The sequence below is a fragment of the Heptranchias perlo genome, chromosome 12, assembly GCF_035084215.1.
Source record: "Heptranchias perlo isolate sHepPer1 chromosome 12, sHepPer1.hap1, whole genome shotgun sequence".
In the NCBI taxonomy this organism is placed as follows: domain Eukaryota; kingdom Metazoa; phylum Chordata; class Chondrichthyes; order Hexanchiformes; family Hexanchidae; genus Heptranchias; species Heptranchias perlo.
In genome coordinates, this window is record NC_090336.1 from 24027389 (window position 1) to 24051357 (window position 23969).

Below are 23969 nucleotides of genomic sequence, written 5' to 3' on the forward strand. Positions count from 1 at the left end.
GTTTATTAACATTGAATTGGTAAGCAATGAATACTTTACTGTACTTACTCATGGACCCGGTAACTTAGTGCCTGAAAACTCTCTGCGATGCTTCGTGGGACAGGATACTCTTTTCCTCTTGTCTTTAGGTAGTCTGAATCCAATAGCTGAAAATCACTCAGTCTTGTGGGCACACCTATACCATCCCCATAGATTGTTACCTGGAAAGAGAAAGAGAAAGGCCTAGTGTTTAATTACTAAGTATGAATTGACATTAGCATTAGACACCAGGGGGCACAGTCTAAAAATTAGAGCCAGACCTTTCGGGAGCGACCTTAGAAAACATTTCTACACACAAAGGGTGGTAGAAGTTTGGAACTCTCTTCCGCAAACGGCAATTGATACTAGCTCAATTGCTAAATTTAAATCTGAGATAGATAGCTTTTTGGCAACCAAAGGTATTAAGGGATATGGGCCAAAGGCAGGTATATGGAGTTAGATCACAGATCAGCCATGATCTTATCAAATGGCGGAGCAGGCATGAGGGGCTGAATGGCCTACTCCTGTTCCTATGTTCCTATGTTAATCAAATGATAGGCATCCCATAGGCCGACATAAGGCATGAGGTTCTCAATCCTGAATTCAAATTTTGGCCTTAACTTTAAATTTCACCTGCCTGCAACTTTCCCATTAAAATGCTTGGAAAGTTAATCTGAGTCTACATGTACTATTTACATTCCTTTTAATGGTACAACCCATAATTGCACCTACTGATCTCTGGGAAGCACTGTTAACAAGAATGATGACTGCTGGGGGCAGGGCACTGGAGTTAGCCACTGGGCTTTCAAACTGGGAGCTCCCCAGACTGGAGGGAAGAGAAGCTCCTCAGTCTGCTAGCTGTAAGAGTCCGATGTGAAAGGACTTTGAGCAGCCTTAATCCAGTTCACTGTGAGCATGAGCACATCATACACAACTGCCTCCATTTCAGCTTTAATTGGCAATCTCCTTCAGAAAGACTATGGGATGGCTGCTGCGGAAAATGGAAGAATGTCACACTGTTGCTGTAGGAAGTGCTGTTCTGAGGTTGGGGCTGGGGGACATTCCGGAGAAAGCAAATGAATCAGCATCTAGCACTGTCTTACAAATATCCTGCATTTCGTAATTCTTTGCCGCTATTAATGGCTTTGTTAGCACATACCATGAGCCCACCTACCCATCTCCCAGAACTGCCCATCAGGCATACTGCCCCTCCAGTGTATTCAGCCATCCTGTATATTTGCTCATCCAGCAGATCCACTCATCCTGTATATTCACCTACCCATTCAGGAGGCTTACTCATCTGGTATATGCACCTCTCTTATGCATCTACCTATCTGGCATACCCACTCATCTAGTATATCCTGTTATCAAGTATACCTACCCATCAATCTAATGTGCCCACATAGCAGTATACCCACCCATCCACTGTACCATCCACATTATTTCCTAAATGGCACCATACCTCATCATTAAATGTAACCAAGGCGACTCGCTTCTGAGGACAGGTCTGAGTCATGTGATTCAAAGATTTCAAGATGGCTTCTTGAACACTCTGTAACCAAGAAGAAGCATGGTCAGTTTAAGCAATGATGCATGTCTCCTACACAGTGTCCAATTACAGGCTCTGTATTAGCAATGGGGTGGAACAATGAGGAATGATCAACATTATAAAATACGTCAACCGCCCCAGGAAGAGTTGTCCAGTGTATTTGTAGCACGCTGCTGGGTGAATTATTCCCCCAGCTTTTGATTTATTTTTAAAGCGAAGCCACATGTACGGTAATGCAAAGTCTTCATTGCAAGGTTGAAAACGTCACTGCATGGGCCGTATTTCACTATATACCATAAAAACTTTAATAACTATTGTCATATAAATTGAAGTAGGGACTGAGCTGATTAAATATTCCAAGGATTACAATGGTCCCTGTGATGCTGGGATCATGGGAATATTGTCTGTAGTGGGCAGCAGGCCAGGTTTGAACAGTGAAGGAATGAGAATGGGAATTAATATTCTAGAGGTTTTCTTGATTCATTTTGGGAATTACGGAGTATTTGTACAGAACATTCCCTCAGGAGATTAAGTGGGTGGGTTAAATTCATGATGGGGTAGATTATTTATGGTTTTCAAATCTAATGGGGGTAATTTTAACTTTGGGTGATAGGGTTAAATAGCCGATATCAAATTGGCTGCTCATTCTACACCTTTCCCGATTTTCCCTTCCATTGACTTCAGTCGAAAGGATAATCAAGCATGGTGTATGATGGGCAGTTAATTCAATATGGCCCATTTCACACCATTGCCCAATGTTAAAATTACCCCCATGGACTTGATGAGCTGAACAGTTATTTCTGTGGGGCCTATAGGTAAGCACTGGCCTGAATAGTGAACCCAATTCTGCCACCGACAACAAAGAGGGTGGACCGATTCTGGCCTGGCCTTGCCTTATTTACCTACTGTTTTCCTTCCTCCCCTGCCTAACTTCTATGCAAAGACCAGACTGAAGTTAGGACCTCACTATGTGGGGAGTCGTGGCTGTGAATCTGTGTCATCACCACTATTGGCTGGCTCTACTTAATTTTAAATGTCAAAAGAAGCCACAAGTGACTGGAAACTGATGGATCTCAAAGGTTTTCCTGATACCAAAGACTAACTCTAAGGATGGCACTGGGAGAACAGAGCATAAAAGGAGCTTACACAACTGGGGAGTGTTTCTTTTTGTTTTCTAATTTTCTCCCCTTCTCTCCTGAAAGCTCTGACTCATGGTAGTGATCAGTCTCCCTGTTACCAGTAGCTCTTCTATAACCATTCTTAATATGTGAGCCTGGACAGTGAGTGTCAATGGGATTTTTGACCGTGGGAGGAATCATTACTGAGCCTTATTGTGTCGTTATCTAAAGTCCACTCACGCACTTACCAGCAGGATAGAAATAGCAACAATTACCGCAACTGATTTTTCCACTGCCCTGCCAATTGGCTGAGATCAGCCAATGAAGCACAGAGCAGGGATTAAAGTTGAGTACTTCCTGGTCTGTGCCATGCACTATCTACTCACACAGCTATTGGAAAAGTCATTCAGGTTGTTCTTTGATTAAAAACAAAACCCAGAAAACTCCTTACAGTTCTATTTCTGCAATTAAAATGACATCAGGACTGAGATGAGGAGAAATTTCTTCACTCAGAGGGTGGAGAATCTTTGGAATTCTCTACCCAGAGGGCTGTGGAGGCTCAGTCATTGAGTACATTGAAAACAGAGATCGATAGATTTCTAGATATTAAAGGCATCAAGGAATATGGGGATGGTGCAGGAAAATGACGTTGAGGTAGAAGATCAGCCATGATCTTGTTGAATGACGGAGCAGGCTCGAGGGGCCGGATGGCCTACTCCTGCTCCTATTTCTTATGTTCTTAGTTCTTGAAAAGTATAAACAAATCCCCTAGCTGTCCCATGGCAAAAGAATTTGTTTCTGCAATCTGAGGTATCTGTGGTTTTTAAAACTGTCAGCTACAATTTTATATCACCAGTGCAGCCAAAAAATGTCATTTCCAAACACGTCAATTAGTGAGAGGAAACTAACAATTTGCCTCTGCTTTGTTTCATTTTCAATACCATTTCTTTCAAATAGTTCCTGATGGTGAGAAGCTAGGTTCAAAATTTCTGCGGGCCTTCCAGCACATTCCCGCTGCTAGTTGGTGTGTATACAGTAGAAGACACAGGAAAGAGGTCAGGACCCAGATACGATGGGTCCCAGCCTTCACTGCCAGTCTCTGTGGGGCCTTTTTGGGTCGGAACCTCCACCCCGAACAAGAGCTACCTGGACAGCGGAGGCATTTCAAAGGGAGAGTTCTCTTGGCCCGGCCCGGGATCTTTCAGCAGGGTGGTATTACCAGGTGATAGGAGGCGTATCAGCCTGCAGACTGGCAGCAGTGATGCCTGCCTGGAGGTCTTGGGCCTGCACCCCAAAGATGTTTCAAATAATTTTTCTTTTGGTCTCCTTTATAAAAGGGACCGATAACACCAGCACTCCCCAGATTGGCTTTCCAATGATGCTTCTTCTGGCCTCTTCCCATTGGTGAGAAAATGCAGATTTGGGAAAGTTCAGCAGGGTCAGCAGTGGAGTTTCCTGATGGGTGCATCCTGGCACTACATCAGAATTATGGATCTACACATTTTTTTTAAAGGGGGTACAGGTGGTGAGACGTGCCAATATTTAAAAAAGGGATACTGATGATGAAGCTTTGAAAATAGCTCTTGCTCTTTAAAAGGGTTCCTGAAGGCAGGATTCCCTCTTAAAAATAGTAAGAGTCTCTGTTTAAAGGGATCCTGATGGCAAGACTGATCTTCTACAAGGGTTCTCCTGGTCTCCCAGTATAACTGGCATAAACAACTAAAAACAATCTGCTATGCCGTTTCCCTCCAGGTTCCACCCGCTGAATATATGGCAGGAGATCAGAAGAAGCTCAGTGGAATTTCACGGCCTCACTACATAAAAGGGATCCTAGGAGTGACACTCGCTCTTTAAAGAGATACTGACGGTACCGCTCTCTGTTTAAACAGATACTGATGGTAACGCTCTCTGTTTAAAGAGATACTGATGGTAACGCTCTCTGTTTAAACAGATACTGATGGTAACGCTCTCTGTTTAAACAGATACTGATGGTAACGCTCTCTGTTTAAAGAGATACTGATGGTGATGCTCTATCTTTAAAGAGATACTGATGGTAACGCTCTCTGTTTAAAGAGATACTGATGGTAACGCTCTCCCTTTAAACAGATACTGATGGTAACGCTCTCTGTTTAAAGAGATACTGATGGTGATACTCTCTCTTTAAAGAGATACTGATGGTAACGCTCTCTGTTTAAAGAGATACTGATGGTAACGCTCTCTGTTTAAAGAGATACTGATGGTAACGCTCTCTGTTTAAAGAGAAACTGATGGTACCGCTCTCTGTTTAAAGAGATACTGATGGTGATACTCTCTCTTTAAAGAGATACTGATGGTAACGCTCTCTGTTTAAACAGACACTGATGGTGATACTCTCTGTTTAAACAGACACTGATGGTAATGCTCTCTCTTTAAAGAGATACTGATGGTAACGCTCTCTGTTTAAACAGATACTGATGGTGAGACTCTCTGTTTAAAGAGATACTGATGGTAACGTTCTCTGTTTAAACAGATACTGATGGTAACGCTCTCTGTTTAAACAGACACTGACGGTAACGCTCTCTCTTTAAACAGATACTGATGGTAACGCTCTCCGTTTAAAGAGATACTGATGGTACCGCTCTCTGTTTAAAGAGATACTGATGGTGATACTCTCTCTTTAAAGAGATACTGATGGTAACGCTCTCTGTTTAAAGAGATACTGATGGTAACGCTCTCCGTTTAAACAGATACTGATGGTAACGCTCTCTGTTTAAAGAGATACTGATGGTGATACTCTCTCTTTAAAGAGATACTGATGGTAACGCTCTCTGTTTAAAGAGATACTGATGGTGATACTCTCTCTTTAAAGAGATACTGATGGTAACGCTCTCCGTTTAAACAGATACTGATGGTAACGCTCTCTGTTTAACGAGATACTGATGGTAACGCTCTCTGTTTAAAGAGATACTGATGGTAACGCTCTCTGTTTAAAGAGATACTGATGGTACCGCTCTCTGTTTAAAGAGATACTGATGGTGATACTCTCTCTTTAAAGAGATACTGATGGTAACGCTCTCTGTTTAAAGAGATACTGATGGTAACGCTCTCCGTTTAAACAGATACTGATGGTAACGCTCTCTGTTTAAAGAGATACTGATGGTGATACTCTCTCTTTAAAGAGATACTGATGGTAACGCTCTCTGTTTAAAGAGATACTGATGGTGATACTCTCTCTTTAAAGAGATACTGATGGTAACGCTCTCCGTTTAAACAGATACTGATGGTAACGCTCTCTCTTTAAACAGATACTGATGGTAACGCTCTCTGTTTAAACAGACACTGATGGTAACGCTCTCCGTTTAAACAGACACTGATGGTAACGCTCTCTCTTTAAAGAGATACTGATGGTAACGCTCTCTGTTTAAAGAGATACTGATGGTAACGCTCTCCGTTTAAACAGATACTGATGGTACCGCTCTCTGTTTAAAGAGATACTGATGGTGATACTCTCTCTTTAAAGAGATACTGATGGTAACGCTCTCTGTTTAAACAGACACTGATGGTGATACTCTCTGTTTAAAGACATACTGATGGTAACGCTCTCTGTTTAAAGAGATACTGATGGTAACACTCTCTGTTCAAAGAGATACTGATGGTACCGCTCTCTGTTTAAAGAGATACTGATGGTAACACTCTCTGTTTAAACAGATACTGATGGTAACGCTCTCTGTTTAAACAGATACTGATGGTAACGCACTCTGTTTAAAGAGATACTGATGGTAACACTCTCTGTTTAAAGAGATACTGATGGTGATACTCTCTCTTTAAAGAGATACTGATGGTAACGCTCTCTGTTTAAAGAGATACTGATGGTAACGCTCTCCGTTTAAACAGATACTGATGGTAACGCTCTCTGTTTAAAGAGATACTGATGGTGATACTCTCTCTTTAAAGAGATACTGATGGTAACGCTCTCTGTTGAAACAGACACTGATGGTGATACTCTCTCTTTAAAGAGATACTGATGGTAATGCTCTCTGTTTAAACAGATACTGATGGTAACACTCTCTGTTTAAAGAGATACTGATGGTAACACTCTCTGTTTAAAGAGATACTGATGGTACCGCTCTCTGTTTAAAGAGATACTGATGGTAACACTCTCTGTTTAAACAGATACTGATGGTAACGCTCTCTGTTTAAACAGATACTGATGGTAACGCACTCTGTTTAAAGAGATACTGATGGTAACACTCTCTGTTTAAAGAGATACTGATGGTGATACTCTCTCTTTAAAGAGATACTGATGGTAACGCTCTCTGTTTAAAGAGATACTGATGGTAACGCTCTCCGTTTAAACAGATACTGATGGTAACGCTCTCTGTTTAAAGAGATACTGATGGTGATACTCTCTCTTTAAAGAGATACTGATGGTAACGCTCTCTGTTTAAAGAGATACTGATGGTGATACTCTCTCTTTAAAGAGATACTGATGGTAATGCTCTCCGTTTAAACAGATACTGATGGTAACGCTCTCTGTTTAACGAGATACTGATGGTACCGCTCTCTGTTTAAAGAGATACTGATGGTAACGCTCTCTGTTTAAAGAGATACTGATGGTACCGCTCTCTGTTTAAAGAGATACTGATGGTAACACTCTCTCTTTAAAGAGATACTGATGGTAACGCTCTCTGTTTAAAGAGATACTGATGGTAACGCTCTCCGTTTAAACAGATACTGATGGTAACGCTCTCTGTTTAAAGAGATACTGATGGTGATACTCTCTCTTTAAAGAGATACTGATGGTAACGCTCTCTGTTTAAAGAGATACTGATGGTGATACTCTCTGTTTAAAGAGATACTGATGGTAACGCTCTCCGTTTAAACAGATACTGATGGTAACGCTCTCTCTTTAAACAGATACTGATGGTAACGCTCTCTGTTTAAACAGACACTGATGGTAACGCTCTCCGTTTAAACAGACACTGATGGTAACGCTCTCTCTTTAAAGAGATACTGATGGTAACGCTCTCTGTTTAAAGAGATACTGATGGTAACGCTCTCTGTTTAAACAGATACTGATGGTACCGCTCTCTGTTTAAAGAGATACTGATGGTGATACTCTCTCTTTAAAGAGATACTGATGGTAACGTTCTCTGTTTAAACAGACACTGATGGTGATACTCTCTCTTTAAAGAGATACTGATGGTAACGCTCTCTGTTTAAAGAGATACTGATGGTAATGCTCTCTGTTTAAACAGATACTGATGGTAACACTCTCTGTTTAAAGAGATACTGATGGTAACACTCTCTGTTTAAAGAGATACTGATGGTACCGCTCTCTGTTTAAAGAGATACTGATGGTAACACTCTCTGTTTAAACAGATACTGATGGTAACGCTCTCTGTTTAAACAGATACTGATGGTAACGCTCTCTGTTTAAAGAGATACTGATGGTAACACTCTCTGTTTAAACAGATACTGATGGTAACGCTCTCTGTTTAAAGAGATACTGATGGTAACGCTCTCTGTTTAAACAGATACTGATGGTAACGCTCTCTGTTTAAACAGATACTGATGGTAACGCTCTCTGTTTAAAGAGATACTGATGGTAACGCTCTCTGTTTAAAGAGATACTGATGGTGATACTCTCTGTTTAAAGAGATACTGATGGTAACGCTCTCCGTTTAAACAGATACTGATGGTAACGCTCTCTCTTTAAACAGATACTGATGGTAACGCTCTCTGTTTAAACAGACACTGATGGTAACGCTCTCCGTTTAAACAGACACTGATGGTAACGCTCTCTCTTTAAAGAGATACTGATGGTAACGCTCTCTGTTTAAAGAGATACTGATGGTAACGCTCTCTGTTTAAACAGATACTGATGGTACCGCTCTCTGTTTAAAGAGATACTGATGGTGATACTCTCTCTTTAAAGAGATACTGATGGTAACGTTCTCTGTTTAAACAGACACTGATGGTGATACTCTCTCTTTAAAGAGATACTGATGGTAACGCTCTCTGTTTAAAGAGATACTGATGGTAATGCTCTCTGTTTAAACAGATACTGATGGTAACACTCTCTGTTTAAAGAGATACTGATGGTAACACTCTCTGTTTAAAGAGATACTGATGGTACCGCTCTCTGTTTAAAGAGATACTGATGGTAACACTCTCTGTTTAAACAGATACTGATGGTAACGCTCTCTGTTTAAACAGATACTGATGGTAACGCTCTCTGTTTAAAGAGATACTGATGGTAACACTCTCTGTTTAAACAGATACTGATGGTAACGCTCTCTGTTTAAAGAGATACTGATGGTAACGCTCTCTGTTTAAACAGATACTGATGGTAACGCTCTCTGTTTAAACAGATACTGATGGTAACGCTCTCTGTTTAAAGAGATACTGATGGTAACGCTCTCTGTTTAAAGAGATACTGATGGTAACGCTCTCTGTTTAAAGAGATACTGATGGTAACGCTCTCTGTTTAAAGAGATACTGATGGTAACGCTCTCTGTTTAAACAGATGCTGATGGTAACGCTCTCTGTTTAAAGAGATACTGATGGTAACGCTCTCTGTTTAAAGAGATACTGATGGTAACGCTCTCTGTTTAAACAGATACTGATGGTAACGCTCTCTGTTTAAAGAGATACTGATGGTAACGCTCTCTGTTTAAACAGATACTGATGGTAACGCTCTCTGTTTAAAGAGATACTGATGGTAACACTCTCTGTTTAAAGAGATACTGATGGTGATACTCTCTCTTTAAAGAGATACTGATGGTAACGCTCTCTGTTTGAAGAGATACTGATGGTGATACTCTCTCTTTAAAGAGATACTGATGGTAACGCTCTCTGTTTAAAGAGATACTGATGGTAACGCTCTCTGTTTAAAGAGATACTGATGGTAACGCTCTCTGTTTAAAGAGATACTGATGGTACCGCTCTCTGTTTAAAGAGATACTGATGGTGATACTCTCTCTTTAAAGAGATACTGATGGTAACGCTCTCTGTTTAAACAGACACTGATGGTAACGTTCTCTGTTTAAACAGACACTGATGGTGATACTCTCTCTTTAAAGAGATACTGATGGTAACGCTCTCTGTTTAAAGAGATACTGATGGTAATGCTCTCTGTTTAAACAGATACTGATGGTAACACTCTCTGTTTAAAGAGATACTGATGGTAACACTCTCTGTTTAAAGAGATACTGATGGTACCGCTCTCTGTTTAAAGAGATACTGATGGTAACACTCTCTGTTTAAACAGATACTGATGGTAACGCTCTCTGTTTAAACAGATACTGATGGTAACGCTCTCTGTTTAAAGAGATACTGATGGTAACACTCTCTGTTTAAACAGATACTGATGGTAACGCTCTCTGTTTAAAGAGATACTGATGGTAACGCTCTCTGTTTAAACAGATACTGATGGTAACGCTCTCTGTTTAAACAGATACTGATGGTAACGCTCTCTGTTTAAAGAGATACTGATGGTAACGCTCTCTGTTTAAAGAGATACTGATGGTAACGCTCTCTGTTTAAAGAGATACTGATGGTAACGCTCTCTGTTTAAAGAGATACTGATGGTAACGCTCTCTGTTTAAACAGATACTGATGGTAACGCTCTCTGTTTAAAGAGATACTGATGGTAACGCTCTCTGTTTAAAGAGATACTGATGGTAACGCTCTCTGTTTAAACAGATACTGATGGTAACGCTCTCCGTTTAAACAGATACTGATGGTAACGCTCTCTGTTTAACGAGATACTGATGGTAACGCTCTCTGTTTAAAGAGATACTGATGGTAACGCTCTCTGTTTAAAGAGATACTGATGGTACCGCTCTCTGTTTAAAGAGATACTGATGGTGATACTCTCTCTTTAAAGAGATACTGATGGTAACGCTCTCTGTTTAAAGAGATACTGATGGTAACGCTCTCCGTTTAAACAGATACTGATGGTAACGCTCTCTGTTTAAAGAGATACTGATGGTGATACTCTCTCTTTAAAGAGATACTGATGGTAACGCTCTCTGTTTAAAGAGATACTGATGGTGATACTCTCTCTTTAAAGAGATACTGATGGTAACGCTCTCCGTTTAAACAGATACTGATGGTAACGCTCTCTCTTTAAACAGATACTGATGGTAACGCTCTCTGTTTAAACAGACACTGATGGTAACGCTCTCCGTTTAAACAGACACTGATGGTAACGCTCTCTCTTTAAAGAGATACTGATGGTAACGCTCTCTGTTTAAAGAGATACTGATGGTAACGCTCTCCGTTTAAACAGATACTGATGGTACCGCTCTCTGTTTAAAGAGATACTGATGGTGATACTCTCTCTTTAAAGAGATACTGATGGTAACGCTCTCTGTTTAAACAGACACTGATGGTGATACTCTCTGTTTAAAGAGATACTGATGGTAACGCTCTCTGTTTAAAGAGATACTGATGGTAACACTCTCTGTTCAAAGAGATACTGATGGTACCGCTCTCTGTTTAAAGAGATACTGATGGTAACACTCTCTGTTTAAACAGATACTGATGGTAACGCTCTCTGTTTAAACAGATACTGATGGTAACGCACTCTGTTTAAAGAGATACTGATGGTAACACTCTCTGTTTAAAGAGATACTGATGGTGATACTCTCTCTTTAAAGAGATACTGATGGTAACGCTCTCTGTTTAAAGAGATACTGATGGTAACGCTCTCCGTTTAAACAGATACTGATGGTAACGCTCTCTGTTTAAAGAGATACTGATGGTGATACTCTCTCTTTAAAGAGATACTGATGGTAACGCTCTCTGTTTAAACAGACACTGATGGTGATACTCTCTCTTTAAAGAGATACTGATGGTAATGCTCTCTGTTTAAACAGATACTGATGGTAACACTCTCTGTTTAAAGAGATACTGATGGTAACACTCTCTGTTTAAAGAGATACTGATGGTACCGCTCTCTGTTTAAAGAGATACTGATGGTAACACTCTCTGTTTAAACAGATACTGATGGTAACGCTCTCTGTTTAAACAGATACTGATGGTAACGCACTCTGTTTAAAGAGATACTGATGGTAACACTCTCTGTTTAAAGAGATACTGATGGTGATACTCTCTCTTTAAAGAGATACTGATGGTAACGCTCTCTGTTTAAAGAGATACTGATGGTAACGCTCTCCGTTTAAACAGATACTGATGGTAACGCTCTCTGTTTAAAGAGATACTGATGGTGATACTCTCTCTTTAAAGAGATACTGATGGTAACGCTCTCTGTTTAAAGAGATACTGATGGTGATACTCTCTCTTTAAAGAGATACTGATGGTAATGCTCTCCGTTTAAACAGATACTGATGGTAACGCTCTCTGTTTAACGAGATACTGATGGTACCGCTCTCTGTTTAAAGAGATACTGATGGTAACGCTCTCTGTTTAAAGAGATACTGATGGTACCGCTCTCTGTTTAAAGAGATACTGATGGTAACACTCTCTCTTTAAAGAGATACTGATGGTAACGCTCTCTGTTTAAAGAGATACTGATGGTAACGCTCTCCGTTTAAACAGATACTGATGGTAACGCTCTCTGTTTAAAGAGATACTGATGGTGATACTCTCTCTTTAAAGAGATACTGATGGTAACGCTCTCTGTTTAAAGAGATACTGATGGTGATACTCTCTGTTTAAAGAGATACTGATGGTAACGCTCTCCGTTTAAACAGATACTGATGGTAACGCTCTCTCTTTAAACAGATACTGATGGTAACGCTCTCTGTTTAAACAGACACTGATGGTAACGCTCTCCGTTTAAACAGACACTGATGGTAACGCTCTCTCTTTAAAGAGATACTGATGGTAACGCTCTCTGTTTAAAGAGATACTGATGGTAACGCTCTCTGTTTAAACAGATACTGATGGTACCGCTCTCTGTTTAAAGAGATACTGATGGTGATACTCTCTCTTTAAAGAGATACTGATGGTAACGTTCTCTGTTTAAACAGACACTGATGGTGATACTCTCTCTTTAAAGAGATACTGATGGTAACGCTCTCTGTTTAAAGAGATACTGATGGTAATGCTCTCTGTTTAAACAGATACTGATGGTAACACTCTCTGTTTAAAGAGATACTGATGGTAACACTCTCTGTTTAAAGAGATACTGATGGTACCGCTCTCTGTTTAAAGAGATACTGATGGTAACACTCTCTGTTTAAACAGATACTGATGGTAACGCTCTCTGTTTAAACAGATACTGATGGTAACGCTCTCTGTTTAAAGAGATACTGATGGTAACACTCTCTGTTTAAACAGATACTGATGGTAACGCTCTCTGTTTAAAGAGATACTGATGGTAACGCTCTCTGTTTAAACAGATACTGATGGTAACGCTCTCTGTTTAAACAGATACTGATGGTAACGCTCTCTGTTTAAAGAGATACTGATGGTAACGCTCTCTGTTTAAAGAGATACTGATGGTAACGCTCTCTGTTTAAAGAGATACTGATGGTAACGCTCTCTGTTTAAAGAGATACTGATGGTAACGCTCTCTGTTTAAACAGATACTGATGGTAACGCTCTCTGTTTAAAGAGATACTGATGGTAACGCTCTCTGTTTAAAGAGATACTGATGGTAACGCTCTCTGTTTAAACAGATACTGATGGTAACGCTCTCTGTTTAAAGAGATACTGATGGTAACGCTCTCTGTTTAAACAGATACTGATGGTAACGCTCTCTGTTTAAAGAGATACTGATGGTAACACTCTCTGTTTAAAGAGATACTGATGGTGATACTCTCTCTTTAAAGAGATACTGATGGTAACGCTCTCTGTTTGAAGAGATACTGATGGTGATACTCTCTCTTTAAAGAGATACTGATGGTAACGCTCTCTGTTTAAAGAGATACTGATGGTAACGCTCTCTGTTTAAAGAGATACTGATGGTAACGCTCTCTGTTTAAAGAGATACTGATGGTACCGCTCTCTGTTTAAAGAGATACTGATGGTGATACTCTCTCTTTAAAGAGATACTGATGGTAACGCTCTCTGTTTAAACAGACACTGATGGTAATGCTCTCTCTTTAAAGAGATACTGATGGTAACGCTCTCTGTTTAAACAGATACTGATGGTGAGACTCTCTGTTTAAAGAGATACTGATGGTAACGTTCTCTGTTTAAACAGATACTGATGGTAACGCTCTCTGTTTAAACAGACACTGATGGTAACGCTCTCTCTTTAAACAGATACTGATGGTAACGCTCTCCGTTTAAAGAGATACTGATGGTACCGCTCTCTGTTTAAAGAGATACTGATGGTGATACTCTCTCTTTAAAGAGATACTGATGGTAACGCTCTCTGTTTAAAGAGATACTGATGGTAACGCTCTCCGTTTAAACAGATACTGATGGTAACGCTCACTGTTTAAAGAGATACTGATGGTGATACTCTCTCTTTAAAGAGATACTGATGGTAACGCTCTCTGTTTAAAGAGATACTGATGGTGATACTCTCTCTTTAAAGAGATACTGATGGTAACGCTCTCCGTTTAAACAGATACTGATGGTAACGTTCTCTGTTTAACGAGATACTGATGGTAACGCTCTCTGTTTAAAGAGATACTGATGGTAACGCTCTCTGTTTAAAGAGATACTGATGGTACCGCTCTCTGTTTAAAGAGATACTGATGGTGATACTCTCTCTTTAAAGAGATACTGATGGTAACGCTCTCTGTTTAAAGAGATACTGATGGTAACGCTCTCCGTTTAAACAGATACTGATGGTAACGCTCTCTGTTTAAAGAGATACTGATGCTGATACTCTCTCTTTAAAGAGATACTGATGGTAACGCTCTCTGTTTAAAGAGATACTGATGGTGATACTCTCTCTTTAAAGAGATACTGATGGTAACGCTCTCCGTTTAAACAGATACTGATGGTAACGCTCTCTCTTTAAACAGATACTGATGGTAACGCTCTCTGTTTAAACAGACACTGATGGTAACGCTCTCCGTTTAAACAGACACTGATGGTAACGCTCTCTCTTTAAAGAGATACTGATGGTAACGCTCTCTGTTTAAAGAGATACTGATGGTAACGCTCTCCGTTTAAACAGATACTGATGGTACCGCTCTCTGTTTAAAGAGATACTGATGGTGATACTCTCTCTTTAAAGAGATACTGATGGTAACGCTCTCTGTTTAAACAGACACTGATGGTGATACTCTCTCTTTAAAGAGATACTGATGGTAACGCTCTCTGTTTAAAGAGATACTGATGGTAATGCTCTCTGTTTAAACAGATACTGATGGTAACACTCTCTGTTTAAAGAGATACTGATGGTAACACTCTCTGTTTAAAGAGATACTGATGGTACCGCTCTCTGTTTAAAGAGATACTGATGGTAACACTCTCTGTTTAAACAGATACTGATGGTAACGCTCTCTGTTTAAACAGATACTGATGGTAACGCTCTCTGTTTAAAGAGATACTGATGGTAACACTCTCTGTTTAAACAGATACTGATGGGAACGCTCTCTGTTTAAAGAGATACTGATGGTAACGCTCTCTGTTTAAACAGATACTGATGGTAACGCTCTCTGTTTAAACAGATACTGATGGTAACGCTCTCTGTTTAAAGAGATACTGATGGTAACGCTCTCTGTTTAAAGAGATACTGATGGTAACGCTCTCTGTTTGAAGAGATACTGATGGTAACGCTCTCTGTTTAAAGATATACTGATGGTAACGCTCTCTGTTTAAACAGTTACTGATGGTAACACTCTCTGTTTTAAGAGATACTGATGGTACCGCTCTCTGTTTAAAGATATACTGATGGTGAGACTCTCTGTTTCAAAGGGATCCTCCTGGTGGGTCCCTCTTGAACTGTCATGGTGATTCAAAAGGGAAAGCTGAGCAAACATTTTCAGAAACATATTAATTCACATAAGAAAAGTCTAGAATGGAAAATCATCTGTCTAACACTCGAACTCACCCAGCTTAGCAACACACTGAATTTTAACTAATTAATGATAATTAAAATCTATTGCAGAGTTTTATAGAGAGTACCAGGTTGGATGTGGAACAGTTATATACATATTGCTAGAATGAAATGGAAATTACTTGTTTTCTAAATGAAATATTTTATTTCCCTTCACCTATGTTTTGTTATTTATTCTCCTCTACTGCTCCCCATCACTCCCTTCCCCCACAGATATATTCGCACAAACAGCCAGCCACAACTGGGCTTAAAAATCTCCTAGAAGTCCTGCACCAGGCCTATACCAATGTTGGTCTGTGAACAGCCAAACTTGAGGTGAGTGAAGGCAGCCCACGGCATCCTGTCAGATTTACCCTCCCGGCCTGGTCCCCCATTCAGTGGCTCTTGAGAATGGGGGTGGGGGTGATTATTCAATCATGGTTCCATCACTCCATGGCACAAGATGTAAATATGGACACACAGTGTGCTACTGTGCCCGTTAACTATTAATTACGTACTGATATCAAAGAATATTGAAAATAAAAGATTAACTGTAAATGTCTTCACAGACTAAAACTCTTTGGCACACTTATTTCTGGCCCAGGTTTTTGTGGGGAGATGTTTCCCTACTCAACATTTAATGCAAGAGGAGGAAATAATGGCCCCGATATTTAGGGGAGGTGGGGAGGGAGCGGGAGGGGAGGTGTAGCAGCCAGGAAACCCGGAAATACGAGTTTCCCAGAGGTCCTGATGAATTTAAGGGCTGGCCCTCATTTAAGTATTTTGACTCCCTTTCCTGGCCAGCAGCCAGCCAGACTGTGAGGCTGTCTGTCTGTCTGCCTGTGGCACCAGGCTGCAGCCGGGGAGCAGAGAGGAGGGAGGGAGAGACCGTGTGTCAGGGGGACATCATGGGGAGGCTGTAGAAGATCACGGGCCGTGGAGAACATCGGGGGGAGGGGGGGGTCTGATCGCAGGGGTTGGGGGCGGGGGACGACGGATCATGGGGAGGGAAGCAGGTTTGCTTGAGGAACAGGAGGGAAGCACTCCTGCTCCTCCTGGCCCACAAGTAGTGCTGTACAGGCACTTATCTGATGAATCCGGCCTTTCTCACCTCCTTTCAGTTGCCGGGTTTCCCGAGCCCTGGGGGAAACCAGGCCCACAACCGTTAAACCTAAAAGTCTGTAAAATTCTGAGGCACGCAACCTCATTAAAATATTTAAATAACGGACCCGCCTCTGGAAAGCAAGCTAGTCGCTCCCCCCCCCCCCCCCCCCCCCAGCCCACCTCCGTTAAAAGTGGAGGCAGGTTGGGGTCGGGCTTCCGATTTTTGAAATTTTAACCCCTCTCTGCCCCTCTCGTACCCATCCTGGGGCATTAAAAGTCCCTCCAATGCCTGAATTTCCCAGTGGATCTCTCCCCACCCTCCCCCACCCCCCCACCCTAAAACATAATAGCAAACAATTACCTGCAGTCTTGATATATGAACTGTTCTGGAACCTTCATCAGCAACCTCAATCTAAAAAGCAGAATGGAGGATCTTTAGTTAGTTTAGACATTGGCTCTGAATAAGTTGTAAACAATTCTAGTGGCCCCATGATCACCAAGGTACTGCATCTCAATAATCAAAAGCAAAGCACCATAGCAACTTTGTGCACTGAAGTAGGTCAGTCCTTGGGGACCATTGAAGTACCTGTATTAAAAATGTAATTGTAAAATACACACAATAAGAACAACATCTCAAATACAATGAACATTCTGGTTTGTTTCATGCATCTGTTCTGTAAATAACAAAATAATCTGCCAATATGTCTCAATGATCCACTCTACTAACACTGTGCCTGTGTTTCTCTGTACAATGTGTCTGTGTGCTACTGTACACTGTATATGTCCTAATGCTTCACTGTACAAACACTACAATGTGTCTCAGTATTTCACTATGCAAACACTGTACAATGTGCCTCAGTGTTTCACTGTACAAACACTGTACAATGTGTCTCAGTATTTCACTGTACAAACACTGTACAATGTGTCTCAGTATTTCACTGTACAAACACTGTACAATGTGCCTCAGTGTTTCACTGTATAAACACTGTACAATGTGTCTCAGTGTTTCACTGAACAAACACTGTACAATGTGTCTCAGTATTTCACTGTACAAACACTGTACAATGTGCCTCAGTGTTTCACTGTATAAACACTGTACAATGTGTCTCAGTGTTTCACTGAACAAACACTGTACAATGTGTCTCAGTGTTTCACTGAACAAACACTGTACAATGTGTCTCAGTATTTCACTGTACAAACACTGTACAATGTGTCTCAGTATTTCACTGTATTAACACTGTACAATGTGTCTCAGTATTTCACTGTATAAACACTGTACAATGTGTCTCAGTATTTCACTGTACAAACACTGTACAATGTGTCTCAGTATTTCACTGTACAAACACTGTACAATGTGTCTCAGTATTTCACTGTACAAACACTGTACAATGTGCCTCAGTGTTTCACTGTATAAACACTGTACAATGTGTCTCAGTGTTTCACTGAACAAACACTGTACAATGTGTCTCAGTATTTCACTGTACAAACACTGTACAATGTGCCTCAGTGTTTCACTGTATAAACACTGTACAATGTGTCTCAGTGTTTCACTGAACAAAGACTGTACAATGTGTCTCAGTGTTTCACTGTTTAAACACAGTACAACGTATCTCAGTGTTTCACTGTATAAACACTCTCCAATGTGTCTCAGTATTTCACTGTACAAACACTGTACAATGTGCCTCAGTGTTTCACTGTACAAACACTGTACAATGTGCCTCGGTGTTTCACTGTACAATATGTCTCAGTATTTCACTGTACAAACACTGTACAATGTGCCTCAGTATTTCACTGAACAAACACTGTACAATGTGTCTCAGTGTTTCACTGTACAAACACTGTACAATGTGTCTCAGTGTTTCACTGTACAAACACTGTACAATGTGTCTCAGTGTTTCACTGTACAAACACTGTACAATGTGCCTCGGTGTTTCACTGTACAATGTGTCTCAGTGTTTCACTGTACAAACACTGTACAATGTGCCTTGGTGTTTCACTGTACAATGTGTCTCAGTATTTCACTGTACAAACACTGTACAATGTGCCTCGGTGTTTCACTGTACAATGTGTCTCAGTATTTCACTGCACAAACACTGTACAATGTGCCTCAGTGTTTCACTGCACAAACACTGTACAATGTGTCTGTGTTTCACTGTACAATATGTCTCAGTATTTCACTGTACAAACACTGTACAATGTGCCTCAGTGTTTCACTGTACAAACACTGTACAATGTGTCTCAGTGTTTCACTGTACACTGTACAATGTGCCTCAGTATTTCACTGTACAAACACTGTACAATGTGCCTCGGTGTTTCACTGTACACTGTACAATGTGCCTCGGTGTTTCACTGTACAAACACTGTACAATGTGCCTCGGTGTTTCACTGTACAAACACTGTACAGTTTCCTAGAAGTAAAGGGAATTAGGGGTTATGGGGAGCGGGCAGGAAATTGGACATGAAGCTGAGTTCGGATCGGTCAATGCCCTGTGGGTGGCGGAGAGGGCCCAGGGGCTATGTGGCCGGGTCCTGCTCCGACTTCTTGTGTTCTTTAGATTTGTGGTTGGGATCAGATCAGCCATGATCTTATTGAATGGCGGAGCAGGCTCGAGGGGCCGATTGGCCTACTCCTGCTCCAATTTCTTATGTTCTTATGTTCTTATCTCAGTGTTTCATTGGCACCTTATTTTGACAAAATGTCTCAAAGCTCTTCACATAATAAATACTTTCGGATTGTAGCGACTGTTATCTAGGCAAACACAGCAGCCATTATACACCAGCAATAGCCCGTTTAATCTGATTTTGGTTGTGTTAGTTGCAGGAGGAAGTTTGGCCAGGACACCAGGGGAACTTACTGCTATCCTTCAAAAACTGTCAGGAGATCATTAACATCCACCTGAATCAGCAAAGCAGGCAAATGGGACCTCAGTTTAACATCTCGTCTAGCACTTCCCAACAACCTTCTGACCCACAAAAAAAGTGCTACCAACTGAGCCAAGCTGCTACTCCTCCTGATATTCATTTCACTTTGATAAGTACAGCAGGCAATCAATGCTGTACCATGTCCCATACAAGTTTTGTTCATCTCCTAGCTAGACCTGCGTAGTATACAGCAGCAATAATGCTCATCTTCAACCCTTTGAGCGTTGTGGATGTTATACTTGTCTGGGCACCTCAAGGTCCAGATTATATTCACTCACCAACCCTCTTCCTAACTTAATGTGTGAATACACATCAAAGGTTGACTTCATTGCTTTGCAGATCCGCCCATGTCAATCTTCCCCAGTCTGGGTTTTAGACTGTCTCTTGAAGCCAGTTTCCGTCCAGTAAAGATGAGATTTTAAAAAGCTACTTACGGCTCCAAAATGGATGATGGGAGACAGATGAAAGAAGAGACAAGTAGAAGATTTCAAACTTAAGTTTGTAATTAAAAAATGGTTGAAAATGATAAAATAAGATTTGGTGCCAAAAATAATTGAAGTTATAAAGAATTAAAAAAAGATGGAGAACAGGAAAGATGAAAGAATGATGGAAACGAGAAGACAGATCTTGCAGAGTTAAAATATTTGGCCCTGAAATTCCATGGGGGTTTTCCTGCTCTCCTGACGTAACAGGAAGCTGGCAGAACTCCCTAGAGAACTGGCACAAATGGCAAAGAACAATTGCAATTATATTTTGTGTATATTATTCATTCTGTAGAGTTAGTATTACAGTAATAAGGCTTTTCCTGATGTATGAGCAGTTTTATTACTGTACTATTAGTGTTATTTTGAATGTTACAGAAAGAGCTGTAAACAAAGAGTCCAGCTTTTTCTCTCTTGTGAAGAATTATCTAAGTAAATTGATGACAGTGTACACTGGACACGCAGTGGGACGTTGCCCTGGATCCAGAAGTTACTTCCATCATACAAGCTAACACACGCAGCAAATGGGCACATTTTAGAGGCTCCAGGAACTCTCCTTACCTCGCTGGTGACACACATGCTTCCAGAGATATCCACACAGAAGACAACCAAGGAGTCATCCACGTTCATGTAATCTTCATTAACAGACCCTGAGAGATACGTGACATCTTGACTGGTGGGTACTGTACTGAAGGATCGAGTGACCACATTGTGCTTATGACAGAATTCACAAGGCCAGACCTGGAAAAGAAAAAAAACACAGACCAGTGGTTCAGTATCTAATGAAAGGAAAGCTTGCCTAAAGGATTACAGAGATAACTCACAACAACAATTAATGGAGCAAGTATACAACTGACTGGGTGGAGTTAGCATTAAAGCACATATCTGCCAATCAGATTTGGTGGGTTCAGTCCTAGAGCTGCCTGTCTCTGAAATCTGTCTACTTATTTTGGAACTGAGGTTTGTCTTCAGTTCTAGTCCATGGGATGCCCCATCCTGACAGTATGACTAACAGGTGCAATCCTTTAAAATGGGCATGCTACTTACAAGCACAGCGATATAACAAGTCTCGTCATGGCCGTTACAAGTAACGTTATATTTCATACTTTGTCAATTACAATTGCATTAATGTCCTTCTCAATTACAAGTGTGACAAAGCTTGTCCATTGCAAGTTCACTAATGCAGCAATCCTCTGCAATCACAGGTCAGGGCTGTTCCAATCTTACCAATTGGGAAAGCACAGCAGTGCACAGAAAACGAGGGCTGTTATATATCATGGTCCTTTGGATTATAGCAATGATGATTTTATAAAAGATTTGGACCCTCAGTCTACATCTCACATTCACCATTATAGTGCAAACATGGAACTCACTATGTCTGCATATTTCTGGTGAATCCGGCTGATGCTGGACAAGGCTGCTGAACACTTTTGGCAGTGGATGGCTTTCACCGTCTGGGTTCGCACTGTAACAGGACAGAAAGAAAAAAGAAAGATAAAGTTCAGCCCGACTCAGTTGGTGCCACTCTCGCCACGGAGTCACAAGTTAATTGGTTCTAACAGCCTTCAGTTTTACCCACTGATTGGTTCAGACAGGGCTCTAACCTGCCCAAATCAATCTGGATTGGTTCTAACAACCTCCAAGCCTGCCTTTCAACTGATCTGATTGGAATTAGATGTTAGTATCAACCAATGAAATAAAATGGATTTTCTTGCGAAACACTAGCAAGCTGATACATGGGTTAAAATACTAACTGTCATCTTAAAAATTAATGGTTTGCATGTGTGGAAATGAGCCACCACATAGGCGTAATAACACACTGTATTTCAAAGTAAGTAATTATATATGAAGTGCTTTGAGATGTTTCTGAGAGATGGTAAGACCCTATTTAAATACAAGCTTTCCTTTCTTTATATGTGACCTAGTGATTTACAGCAACAGACAGGAAGGAGACAATTATTTAACACAATCTGTGGGAAGGTTAAAACAGAAACACAGCTTCTGGGCAAAATTGTGCATAAGCCTGTGTCCCATCACTCCTTGGCACAGCACATTGGTACATCAAATGATTAGGCATGTCTGGAATGAGCACCTGGATCCCCCTTCAGTGTTATAAGCAAAAGAACGATGAGCCTGGTCATACACTTACCATTATTGATGTCTACCAACTTTCCCAGGTTAACAGAGACCACGTTTATATTGGCTTTCCTACTCATGTGGGAACTGGAGTTCTTAGGGGCTGGAGAAACTACAAGAAAACTGTGGCATTAGAATATTCAAACCTCACCTTATACATTATAAATAATTATTACATTAACCATCAAATTAGACAGAGACTAGCAACAATGTCAATCAGACCCAAGAATGTAAGAGTGGAACAAGGGAGTGAGTTGCAGAGAGGAACAGGCGTGAGTTACAGAGAGCAACAGGAGTGAGTTACAGAGAGCAACAGGAGTGAGTTACAGAGAGGAACAGGAGTGAGTTACGGAGAGGAACAGGAGTGAGTTACAGAGAGCAACAGGAGTGAGTTACAGAGAGCAACAGGAGTGAGTTACAGAGAGGAACAGGAGTGAGTTACGGAGAGGAACAGGAGTGAGTTACAGAGAGTAACAGGAGTGAGTTACAGAGAGGAACAGGAGTGAGTTACAGAGAGGAACAGGAGTGAGTTACAGAGAGGAACAGGAGTGAGTTACAGAGAGCAACAGGAGTGAGTTACAGAGAGGAACAGGAGTGAGTTACAGAGAGTAACAGGAGTGAGTTACAGAGAGGAACAGGAGTGAGTTACAGAGAGGAACAGGAGTGAGTTACAGAGAGGAACAGGAGTGAGTTACAGAGAGGAACAGGAGAGGAACAGGAGTGAGTTACAGAGAGCAACAGGAGTGAGTTACAGAGAGGAACAGGAGTGAGTTACAGAGAGGAACAGGAGTGAGTTACAGAGAGGAACAGGAGAAGAATAGGAGTGAGTTACAGAGAGCAACAGGAGTGAGTTACAGAGAGGAACAGGAGTGAGTTACAGAGAGGAACAAGAGTGAGTTACAGAGAGCAACAGGAGTGAGTTACAGAGAGGAACAAGAGTGAGTTACAGAGAGAAACAGGAGTGAGTTACAGAAAGGAACGGGAGTGAGTTACAGAGAGCAACGGGAGTGAGTTACAGAGAGCAACGGGAGTGAGTTACAGAGAGGAACAGGAGTGAGTTACAGAGAGGAACAGGATGAGTTACAGAGAGGAACGGGAGTGAGTTACAGAGAGGAACAGGATGAGTTACAGAGAGGAACAGGATGAGTATTGGGGGTGTGGGGGCCGAAATGGGTGGCGATGCGTCCAGCCCCCGGAATCATAAGGCCCGGGAGATTTTAACTCCTGAGCCTCATTAGCAGGCTCAGATACTGACTCCTGCCTGAAGCCGGCGGGGATGATGTCATCGCTGGCAGGCGGGAGTCAAAATCCACAGGGTACAAGTTACAGACCAAAATCTAATCGGGGGGTTTGGGTGACGCACATATAGAATAATGGTTACATTAGAGTGAGTTACGGGCTGGAATCTAATCGGGGGGTTTGGGCAACGCACATATAGAATAATGGTTACATTAGAGTGAGTTACGGGCTGGAATCTAATCGAGGGGTTTGATTGGTCCCAGTGGCATTGTTTTTTTAACTATCTTAACACGGAGTATTTAACTTTAAATGTAATTTTGTATATTTCTGTTTTTCATCTATATCCAAGTCTAAGTTTTCCACCAATTGCTGGTGAAGCTATCAGTGATACTGTAGGGTTTCCAGTCCTAGACTGTGCAGTAGTGGTGTGGGCATTGATGGTGAAATAT

The 23969-nt window shown here is 41.1% G+C and overlaps 1 protein-coding gene across 2 annotated transcripts in view; it reads right to left on the reverse strand.

Annotated features, from left to right (window-relative positions):
• si:dkey-9k7.3 (circularly permutated Ras protein 1) overlaps window positions 1-23969 on the reverse strand; it is a 167113-nt gene that overhangs the window by 114777 nt on the left and 28367 nt on the right. For both annotated transcript variants that reach the window (XM_067993808.1, XM_067993809.1), the window contains exons 5-10: window positions 22295-22393; window positions 21519-21610; window positions 20707-20886; window positions 17103-17153; window positions 1481-1570; window positions 49-200 (exon numbers count right to left, since the gene is read on the reverse strand). In XM_067993808.1, coding sequence (XP_067849909.1) covers window positions 49-200; window positions 1481-1570; window positions 17103-17153; window positions 20707-20886; window positions 21519-21610; window positions 22295-22393 — 664 coding nt within the window. The remainder of the gene's footprint in view (window positions 1-48; window positions 201-1480; window positions 1571-17102; window positions 17154-20706; window positions 20887-21518; window positions 21611-22294; window positions 22394-23969) is intronic.